The sequence below is a fragment of the Bufo bufo genome, chromosome 6 (assembly GCF_905171765.1).
Source record: "Bufo bufo chromosome 6, aBufBuf1.1, whole genome shotgun sequence".
Lineage (NCBI taxonomy): Eukaryota > Metazoa > Chordata > Amphibia > Anura > Bufonidae > Bufo > Bufo bufo.
The window spans coordinates 432,637,668-432,649,760 of record NC_053394.1 but is presented as its reverse complement, the minus strand read 5'-3'; the positions used below and the strand labels follow the sequence as shown (position 1 = coordinate 432,649,760).

Below are 12,093 nucleotides of genomic sequence, written 5' to 3'. Positions count from 1 at the left end.
AACACATACTCGTGTTCTTGTATGATCTTTGACACCCTTGCATCACCATGATGAGGAAGGGCGAAGACCTCCTGTTCCTTAATTGCCTTCACTGCAAGGGAATCAGAGACATGAAAGTCACACAACTTTTGGATCTAATCAGTCAATCGGGTTAAGTGCGATGAGGCAGTCGCAAAAAAAATTCAGACCTGATGGATTTCGTGTTGCAGGTCACACATGGCGTTTACTCCATTGACTTTCACGTGACGTTATTCGCCTGTGACCTTGTGCTGCTTTTGGCTCTAAAATAGGTCTAAAACAGCTTGTTGCCACTACACGGAATCCCTGAAATGTTTGTAAACTGAGTGGTGAAATTTACCATTTGTGGTGGTTTTGGTGTCAGTTTTAAGTCTGCCTTTGCTTTGCGAGATTGCCCCAAATTTATTAAAGAGGTTAACCTGGTAAAAATCACATCAGCGGGGGTCTAAATGTGCTGATCAGTTGTGTTAGGGAGCCGCTGTGGTCACCCGAGATCTCTTGAGTGCTGTTGGACAGCGCCATACGCCGTATAGTGGTTGTGCTTGGTATTGCAGCTCATCCCTATTGAATGGGCCATGGACAACTAGGCCATGGACCGATGTACAGAGCTGTCACTGGCCTAGGAAGAGGCTGCGTTGCTCAAGGCCTCTTCTAACAGCTGATCAGCGGAGGTCCCAGGTGTTGGACCCTCGCCGATCTGACACTAATGACCTATCCTGAGGATAAGTCATAAATATGTTTTCCTGCATAACCCCTTTAAGTGGCACACAGTAATAATATATTTGCTGCAAATGCAATCTGGTGTACACTTGTGTCTTTAAAAGGTACACCAGGGGTTCCACGGAGGTGGAGATGAGACTTTTTTGCGAGATTTCGAAAAATCAGCGCCGTAAACCCGACGTAATACCAGCACTTGAAAAACTGGCGTACTTTAGCGTACAGATAGAAGTAGCAGGATTTTGTGCAAAAAAGACGTGCCACAAAACACGCGACAAATGACCGCCTTGCAATGATAAACGACCCCCTGTGTCTCTGCCCTTGTGGTTGGGGTCCACGTAAATCTGAGATAGAGATTCCAGCCATATTATTGGCCTATTGCATCCATCTCTGCTGAACTCCACCACAGGGGGGACGGAGACAACAATTTTGTGGGTTGAACCTGCTGGATGAGAATTATTGAGGACTTGAGGCCTTTTATGCCACTGGGCCTGTCTGCACCCCCCCATCCTTTGCCCTTCTCTCCTCATACAGTATTTAAAAGTACACAAACTCCAATCCCCACAAGGCGACCCGGTTGAACCGACCAATTGCGCAGCAAAATGGCAATTGAGATTTAATATTGATAACCATAAGTTCATTTGGGGGCAAAAAACTAATATGCCGCCTAAATCCTGAATGGATCACAACTGGGTGAATTTACAATGGAGAAGAATTTGGGTGAAATGATAGGTCTCAATGCCAGTCTGCTACATCAAACTGTTATGGGCAGTGGGAGTAGAACCACTGTGTCAACAGAGCAGATATGACTACCCCATATAGTCTAGCCTAAGAGCGTTATCCTGGCAGTCTATACAGGGATCTAGACTCTACTACAGGGAACCCATCAGGCCACTACCTCTGTGTTGTCTCTGTGTGCTTTACAGGTGACCCACAGGGGTCAGAGACATTGGTGCAGAGCACCGAGGGGTCAGGCTGAGGTCAGGACACAGGCAGACAAACACAGAACAGCATACCTTTGCAGGATGCTTGCAGACTAGAACCTATTGTTTAGGCACTCTACAAAAGGAGAAGGTGTGGAGATTTAGGGGAGCGTGCACTGGCCCTCTGAGAGCAGGAGGTAGTGCGCGTAGGAAGCAGCCTGCACGGAGGAACAGCCAGGCAGCTCCGGTGGACGAGCAGACCGAGAAGAAGGAGGTGAAGGCCGGTGGGTTTTCCAGAGTAGGTAAGCAGAGAGACAGGTGTGCAGAGCGGCGTCCATGCCCGCCAGGGAGAGAAAAGCATTGGCGGGTTACCAGTATAACACATATATATCAGATATATAACACAAATGGCAACAAGATCCTGTCCTGTGTTAGGAAAGGAAGGAAGTATTACTTGACCCCTTTATAACGCACTGGCGTGACCACATCTTCGGAATGCAGTCCAGAAGGGCAACCGAATGAATACGAGACATCTCAGTTATGATGAAAGATTACCAAAACTAAGTGCATACACCCTAGGGAAGAGAAGGCTGAGGGGGATATCCTATAAGTTCTGTATGTGTTACTGATCCACTGATTACAGATCAAGGCGGTGGTGATGTGGAACCAATGTGCCAAGTAACTGGTTTGACATTGGGCCAAACCCTAAGGGCATTATTCTGGCGCCTGCCCGGTGTTCACCCTTTGACCCCTATACAGGGATGTGGACTTCGCTGTCGGTTATCGACCAGACAGCTTCCACCTGGGATGGTCCCGATGTACTTGGCTGCTGACTCTCGGACTCAGAAACCGAGATCAAACAAGCAGACAGACCACGGCAGGAACAGGTCAGACATACAGACTGGCAGGGACTGGACAGACATACAGGCAGGAACAGGTCAGACATACAGACAGGAACAGGTCAGACATACAGACTGGCAGGGACTGGACAGACATACAGGCAGGAAAAGGTCAGACATACAGACTGGCAGGAACAGGTCAGACATACAGACAGGAACAGGTCAGACATACAGACTGGCAGGGACTGGACAGACATACAGACAGGAACAGGTCAGACATACAGACTGGCAGGGACTGGACAGACATACAGGCAGGAACAGGTCAGACATACAGACAGGAACAGGTCAGACATACAGGCAGGAACAGGTCAGACATACAGACTGGCAGGGATTGGACAGACATACAGGCAGGAACAGGTCAGACATACAGACAGGAACAGGTCAGACATACAGGCAGGAACAGGTCAGACATACAGACAGGAACAGGTCAGACATACAGGCAGGAACAGGTCAGACATACAGACTGGCAGGGACTGGACAGACATACAGGCAGGAACAGGTCAGACATACAGACTGGCAGGGACTGGACAGACATACAGGCAGGAACAGGTCAGACATACAGACAGGAACAGGTCAGACATACAGGCAGGAACAGGTCAGACATGCAGACAGGAACAGGTCAGACATACAGACAGGAACAGGTCAGACATACAGACTGGCAGGGACTGGACAGACAAACAGGCAGGAACAGGTCAGACATACAGACTGGCAGGGACTGGACAGACATACAGGCAGGAACAGGTCAGACATACAGACTGGCAGGGACTGGACAGACATACAGACAGGAAAAGGTCAGACATATGGAATAGCAAGGACTGGACAGACAAACAGGCAGGAACAGGTCAGACATACAGACTGGCAGGGACTGGACAGACATACAGACAGGAACAGGTCAGACATATGGAATAGCAGGGACTGAACAGACATACAGGCAGGAAAAGGTCAGACATATAGACTGGTAGGGACTGGACAGACATACAGACAGGAACAGGTCAGACATACAGACAGGAACAGGTCAGACATACAGGCAGGAACAGGTCAGACATAGTAAATAACATAGTAACATCGTATATAAGGGCGAAAAAATCCCTCTGCCCATCCAGTTCGGCCAGTTATCCTGCAAGTTGATCCAGAGGAAGGCAAAAAAAACCTGTGAGGTAGAAGCCAATTTTCCTCACTTTAGGGGAATAAAAAATTCCTTCCCGACTCCAATCAGAATAACTCCCTGGACCAACGACCCCTCTCTAGTAGCTATAGCCTGTAATATTATTACGCTCCAGAAATACATCCAGGCCCCTCTTGAATTCCTTTATTGTACCCACCATCACCACCTCCTCAGGCAGAGAGCTCCATAGTCTCACTGCTCTTAGGCCTCATGCACACGACCGTTGTTGTGTTCCGTGTCCGTTGTTCAGTTTTTCGTAATTTTCTGCGGACCCGTTGACTTTCAATGGGTCAGTTGAAAACTCGGCTAATGCACCGTTTGTCATCCGCGTCCGTGATCCATGGTTCCAGTCCGTCAAAAAAATATAACCTATCCTATTTTTTTCACGGAAAACGGTTCGCGGACCCATTCAAGTCAATGGGACCGTGAAAAAACGCGGAGGCACACAAGATTGTCATCCGCGTCCGTTTTTTTCCGAACATTTGCATGGCAAACTTGACTTAGACTTTTTTTTACTTTCCTTCATGTCTGGTGATCCTCCAAAAATAAAGGAAGACACACGGAAACAAGAACGGAAACGTTTTACGGAACAACGGAACCCCATTTTGCAGAACGGAACACTACAACGGTCGTGTGCATGAGGCCTTACCGTAAAGAATCCTCTTCTATGTTTGTGTACAAACCTTCTTTCCTCCAGACGCAGAGGATGTCCCCTCGTCACAGTCCTTGGGATAAATAGATGATGGGAGTGATCTCTATACTGACCCCTGATATATTTATACATAGTAATTAGATCTCCCCTCAGTCGTCTTTTTTCTAAAGTGAATAACCCTAATTTTGGTAATCTTTCAGTTATTACTTTAGTTGCCCTCCTCTGGACCCTCTCCAGCTCTGCTATGTCTGCCTTGTTCACAGGAGCCCAGATCTGTACACAGTTCTCCATGTGTGGTCTGACCAGTGATGTGTAAAGTGGTAGGACTATGTTCTCATCACCGCCATCTATGCCCCTTCTGATGCAACCCATTATCTTATTGGCCTTGGCAGCAGCTGCCTGACACTGGTTTTTGCAGCTTAGTTTGCTGTTTATTAAATTCCTAGATCCTTTTCCATGTCAGTGTTACTGAGTGTTTTACCATTTAGTATGTACGGGTGACTTGCATTATTCCTACCCATGTGCATAACTTTACATTTATCAGTGTTAAACCTCATCTGCCACTTCTCTGCCCAAGCCTGCAATCTATTCAGATCCCTCTGTAGTAGTATACTGTCCTCTGTAGTATATATATACAGTATACTGTCCTCTGTAGTATATATATACAGTATACTGTCCTCTGTAGTATATATACAGTATACTGTTCTCTGTAGTGTATATATATATATATATATATATACAGTATACTGTCCTCTGTAGTATATATACAGTATACTGTCCTCTGTAGTATATATACAGTATACTGTCCTCAGTAGTATATATACAGTATACTGTCCTCTGTAGTATATATACAGTATACTGTCCTCAGTAGTATATATACAGTATACTGTCCTCTGTAGTGTATATACAGGATACTGTCCTCTGTAGTGTATATACAGTATACTGTCCTATGTAGTATATATACAGTATACTGTCCTCTGTAGTATATATACAGTATACTGTCCTCTGTAGTATATATACAGTATACTGTCCTCTGTAGTATATATATACAGTATACTGTCCTCTGTAGTATATACACAGTATACTGTCCTCTGTAGTATATATACAGTATACTGTCCTCTGTAGTATATATACAGTATACTGTCCTCTGTAGTGTATATACAGTATACTGTCCTCTGTAGTGTATATATACAGTATACTGTCCTCTGTAGTGTATATATACAGTATACTGTCCTCTGTAGTATATATACAGTATACTGTCCTCTGTAGTATATATACAGTATACTGTTCTCTGTAGTATATATACAGTATACTGTCCTCTGTAGTATATATACAGTATACTGTCCTCTGTAGTATATATACAGTATACTGTCCTCTGTAGTATATATACAGTATACTGTCCTCTGTAGTATATATACAGTATACTGTTCTCTGTAGTGTATACACAGTATACTGTCCTCTGTAGTGTATATACAGTATACTGTCCTCTGTAGTATATACACAGTATACTGTCCTCTGTAGTATATACAGTATACTGTCCTCTGTAGTATATATACAGTATACTGTCCTCTGTAGTATATAACAAGTATACTGTCCTCTGTAGTATATACACAGTATACTGTCCTCTGTAGTATATATACAGTATACTGTCCTCTGTAGTATATATACAGTATACTGTCCTCTGTAGTATATATACAGTATACTGTCCTCTGTAGTATATATATACCGTATACTGTCCTCTTCAGTGTTAATTACTTTACACAGTTTAGTGTCATCTGCAAAAATTGATATTTTACTGTACAAGCCTTCTACAAGTTCATTAATAAATATATTGAAGAGAATAGAGCCCAATACTGACCCCTGAGGTACCCCACTAGTGACAGTGACCCCTCCAGTACTGACCCCTGAGGTACCCCACTAGTGACAGTGACCCCTCCAATACTGACCCCTGAGGTACCCCACTAGTGACAGTGACCCCTCCAATACTGACCCCTGTGGTACCCCACTAGTGACAGTGACCCCTCTAGTACTGACCCCTGAGGTACCCCACTAGTGACAGTGACCCCTCCAATACTGACCCCTGTGGTACCCCACTAGTGACAGTGACCCCTCCAGTACTGACCCCTGAGGTACCCCACTAGTGACAGTGACCCTTCCAGTACTGACCCCTGAGGTACCCCACTAGTGACAGTGACCCCTCCAGTACTGACCCCTGAGGTACCCCACTAGTGACAGTAATCCAATCTGAGTGTGTACCGTTAATAACCACCCTCTGTTTTCTATCACTCAGCCAGTTACTTACCCACATACAGACGTTTTCTCCCAGTCCGAGCATTCTCATTTTATATACTAACCTTTTATGCGGTACAGTGTCAAATGCTTTGGAGAAGTCCAGATATACGACATCCATTGATTCGCCACTGTCAAGTCTAGAACTTACCTCCTCATAGAAACTGATTAAAGTTTGGCATGACCGATCCCTCACGAAGCCATGCTGATATGGCGTTATTTGCTTATTTCCGTTGAGATGCTCTAACATAGCATCTCTCAGAAAACCTTCAAACAGTTTACTCACAACAGATGTTACACTTACCGGCCTATAGTTTCCAGGCTCTGTTTTTGGACCCTTTTTGATTATTGGCACCACATTTGCTATGCGCCAATCCTGTGGGACATTCCCTGTCAGTATAGAGTCCGCAAATATCAGAAATAAGGGTCTGGCTATGACATTACTTAATTCCCTTAGGATACGGGGGTGTATGCCATCTGGTTCTGGCGATTTGTCTATTTTAATCTTTTTAAGTCGCTGTAGTACTTAGGTCAGACAGGAACAGGTCAGACACATGGACTAGCAGGGACTACACAGACATACAGGCAGGTACAGGTCAGACATACAGACAGGTGCAGGTCAGACATACAGACAGGAGCAGGTCAGACATACAGACAGGAGCAGGTCAGACATACAGACAGGAGCAGGTCAGACATACAGACAGGAGCAGGTCAGACATACAGACAGGAGCAGGTCAGACATACAGACAGGAGCAGGTCAGACATACAGACGGGTGCAGGTCAGACATACAGACGGGTGCAGGTCAGACATACAGACAGGAGCAGGTCAGACATACAGACAGGAGCAGGTCAGACATACAGACGGGTGCAGGTCAGACATACAGACGGGTGCAAGTCAGACATACAGACAGGTGCAGGTCAGACATACAGACGGGTGCAGGTCAGACACACAGACGGGTGCAGGTCAGACACACAGACGGGTGCAGGTCAGACATACAGACAGGAGCAGGTCAGACATACAGACGGGAGCAGGTCAGACATACAGACAGGTGCAGGTCAGACATACAGACAGGAGCAGGTCAGACATACAGACGGGAGCAGGTCAGACATACAGACAGGAGCAGGTCAGACATACAGACAGGAGCAGGTCAGACATACAGACGGGTGCAAGTCAGACATACAGACGGGTGCAGGTCAGACATACAGACGGGTGCAGGTCAGACACACAGACGGGTGCAGGTCAGACATACAGACGGGTGCAGGTCAGACATACAGACGGGTGCAGGTCAGACATACAGACGGGTGCAGGTCAGACATACAGACGGGAACAGGTCAGACATACAGACGGGTACAGGTCAGACATACAGACGGGTGCAGGTCAGACATACAGACGGGAACAGGTCAGACATACAGACGGGTACAGGTCAGACATACAGACTGGCAGAGACTGGACAGAGCACAGAACAGCAGCACCCACTGGTGCGCCCAAACCGAAAGGGGGATTAACCTCTACATGGAACACAGAACACACAGCAAGCAAGGGCTATTAACCCCTGCCTTTCTGGACAGAGAGGAGAGACTTACACGTTCACACAACACAGAGACGGATATGCACTGCCACATGGCCCTAGATACACACCACCAGTAAATGGTCCCTATAATAACCTTCATGAAGTCAACACGAGGTCCCCGCTCACCGTTACCGCCATTTCATCATAAAGATTGTGTTATTTTACTGTCCAAGCTGTCGGGTTATGGACCCTGCTCCCACGGGAATGACAGGGTTTAGATATCTTCCTTGTGTAATACATAATACAGGGTTACTGGCGGTGATCTAGAACGTGGATCCAGTTTTTCCACTTTATGGACATTCACAGTAATTTTCACCACCCGTGAATCCACTTGTTTTTGAAAGCAGTGGTTGACTGAACTTAGGCCTTTTTTTCAGCCACCTATCTCTGCCAGCTCCCTGTAGCCGTAGTAAAGTAATAGACTGCGGACTTCGCCATTGCTCCAGACCGGAAAAGTCATTCACAACGTCCCTCCCCCCTCCAGGGTAAAGTTTATGGAGTGACTGGAGCACAATGCAGAGGATCAGCAGAGATAAGGAGTCAATCACTTTCTGCAACTCAAGGAGCAATAAGCAGAAGAACATTTCATAGTAAGAAGAAGGTTGAAGTCCCTTCCATAGAATTCATGGGAGGAGACAATATACCATCAGGATGACTCTGCAGTATATGTTCTGCCTCTCCTTTATTCTGTACTGCAAGTCACATACTAGGAAGCTGTAAGTTTCTGAAGGTCTTTCACACTTTTAGCTTCTCTACCATGGCTTCCATTGATAAGACTTTTGGGGTTTCCCTCTTGACTTGTATCCTGCTCCTTCTAAACTGTGCACAGGCTGGAAAGATCCTAGTGGTACCGGTAGAAGGAAGCCATTGGATTAACATCAAAATCCTCATGATGGAGCTGGTGCAGAAAGGACACGAGATGACCGTTCTTAGACCCTCAACCAGTCTTTACATTGAGGAGACTTCTGAAGACTACAAGGTGCTAACGGTACCCATGTCTATGCAACAAGGTACGAGCAGGAAGGAGTTTGAAGAATATGCCTTGAACTGGATTTTCCAACAAGCTTTTACCAAGCATGGGTCATCCTTCTCCGTGGCATGGGAGTTCATCCAGGCCCTCCAGACAGGCACACAGATGTCCACAGTTGCCATTCGGGCTTTATTTGAGAATCAGGAGATTCTGAAAGGTCTGAGGAATGGTGATTTTGATGTGATTCTTGGTGACCCATATAACGTAGCAGGGGTAATGTTGGCTTATTACTTGAAGCTTCCCATAGTATTCTTTGGAAGGTGGATGCCCACAGAGGACATCCATTTTGCTATTGCACCCTCCCCGCTCTCCTATGTGCCTGTTATAAACTCCAGAGTAACAGACAGAATGGTTTTCTCGGAAAGGGTTAAAAATGTGTTGATCTATTACTCATACCTGGCCGCCAGCCACCTCCTGATATACCCAGCCTATGACAAGTTGGTTCAGCGCTATCTTAACACCGATGTCAGTGTGTTCGACATGTACAAGAAGGCCGACATCTACCTCATGAAAGTTGACTTTGTATTTGAGTTCCCACGGCCGACCATGCCTAATGCCGTGTATATTGGTGGCTTCCAGTGCAAGGCCCCAAAGCCTCTCGCCAAAGAGATCCAAGACTTCATGTATAATTCAGAGCACGGCATTGTGGTCTTCTCCTTGGGGACCATCGTTAGGACACTGCCACTTAACATTGCCAGAGAGATTGCTGCCGGCTTAGCTCAACTGAAGGAACGGGTAATTTGGCGTTACTCTGGAGAGCCCTTGGACACCCTTGGAAATAACACTAAGACTGTGGATTGGCTTCCACAAAACGATCTTCTCAGTCACCCCAAGACCAAGGTTTTCCTAGCACACGGTGGGGAAAATGGCATCTATGAGGCTATTTGTCATGGTGTTCCCGTAGTGGGGTTCCCACTCTTTGGTGACCAGTATGAAAATATCCTTCGTCTGAAAACCCGAGGAGCTGCTGTCCTCCTGGAGAACACACAAGACATCACAGCCCAGGATATATACAGTGCTATACGCCTGGTTATCGATGACCCTTCCTACAGCCAGGCCATGAAGCATCTCTCAGAACTGCACCATGATACACCTGTTCCACCAAGAGACTTGGCCGTGTTTTGGACTGAATTTGTCATACGCCACAGAGGAGCTGGACATCTGCAGGCTGCAGGCCATGACCTTCCATGGTACCAATATTATCTCCTTGATGTTACTGCTGTTCTTCTTCTAGGACTTCTTCTGTGCTCTTATCTGATGTATAAATTCTTCAGAGCTGTGCTAAGAACCTGCTGTGGGAGGAAAGACAGAAGGAAGCAGAAGAGATCTTAACATCAAGATTATGGTGTTCATCTGAACTATAAGGTGACCTGCACATGGTGTGGATGTGTATACAAAAAATCTGCATAAAAAAGCTGATAAATCCACACAGTTTTATGTTCTTTTTATATAGTTTTTCTGCTTATATTAACAACCTCACTGTCTATAGACTGAAGTTTTTAAAACCCACGCGGCAGGCCCATTTCCGCATGGACAGAGTACACGAAAGTGGCATTTGGCAAATCTCATTCACTTTGCTGGTGTTGAATTACATTCTATGTTTTTTGTTTTTTCATGTAATTCACAACCCTAAGGCTACATGCACACATTGCGGATCACATGCGTTTTTTCAGTGTGGATTTTTTTTTACCGCGGTGTAACGCAGTACCAGCAAAGTGCATGAAATCGGACAAATATCACGTACACTTTGCACATTTTTTCTGTGCAGAAATCCGCAGTATGTCAATTGCTTGAATGGATTTGTGGTGCGGGTGTCACCCTTTGCAATTCAGAGGGCGAGATGGGGGAACATCAAAACCTGCAGCAGAATTCACAAGTAACGGAAACACAGAGAGACCCGCGCCCGTCTGGAGGACACTTGGGTACGGCCCCACATTCAGGTTTTTTGATGCAGTTTTGGAACCCAAAATCAGGAGTGGATTGTAAAAGGAGCGGGCAGATACGACCACTCCTCTTTTTTGAATCCACTCCTGGTTTTGGCTTTCGTTCCCCAAAATTACCTGAAATATTAGTCCATGTGAAAGGACCTTCACTGTCCTAGGGGTGAGTTCACACTGAGTAATGGATCTGGAAGTGACTCTGCCATGAAAACCACTTGTGGATCTCACTCATTGCATGGCGCTAAGGCCTCATGCACACGAACGTATTTTCTTTCCGTGTCCGTTTCAGTTTTTTTGCGAACCGCATGCGGAACCATTCATTTTAATGGGTCCGCAAAAAAAACGGAAGGTACTCCGTGTGCATTCTGTTTCAATATGTCCGTTCTGCAAAAAAAAATGTCCTATTATTGTCCGCATTACGGACAAGGATAGAACTCTTCTATTAGGGGCCACAAAATACGGAATGTACACGGACGTCATCTGTATTTTTTGCAGATCCGTTTTTTGCGGATTGCAAAATACATACATTGTGTGGATGAGCCCTAACATTGTACTTTAATAGCGCAACTGAAATTTTTAGACCTTACGTGCAGACTTTTGATTAACTATTTAAAGGCAAAGCCATTTGCGGATATTCGCCTAGATGAGGTATCCGTATGCAGATTACCGCTAATTGCCGGGCTACACCTGTACTTGCAGCTTAAAGGGGTATTCCCATCTTAGACAATGGGGGCATATCGCTAGGATATGCCCCCATTGTCCGATAGGTGCGGGTCCCACCTCTGGGGAGAGTTGTGGCTGGAGGACCCCGGGTTTCTCGGGACCGTCCACTACCAGGCGCAGCTCCTCGCCTCTCCCACTGATGTGAATGGGAGCGCACGGCGCATGC

At 46.0% G+C, this 12,093-nt stretch overlaps 1 protein-coding gene across 1 annotated transcript; it reads left to right on the top strand.

Moving 5' to 3' along the window:
* The first annotated feature begins 8,913 nt into the window (after window positions 1-8,913).
* Window positions 8,914-10,644, top strand: LOC121004170 (UDP-glucuronosyltransferase 1A7-like). The gene has a single exon (XM_040436308.1). It carries the CDS (start codon window positions 8,992-8,994, stop codon window positions 10,594-10,596), a length of 1,605 nt encoding a protein of 534 aa, XP_040292242.1. The 5' UTR covers window positions 8,914-8,991; the 3' UTR covers window positions 10,597-10,644.
* The last annotated feature ends 1,449 nt before the right edge of the window (window positions 10,645-12,093 follow it).

Coding starts and splice junctions, on each gene's coding strand:
- LOC121004170 (XM_040436308.1), top strand. CDS start 8,992: ATGGCTTCCATTGATAAGACTTTTGGGGTTTCCCTCTTGACTTGTATC.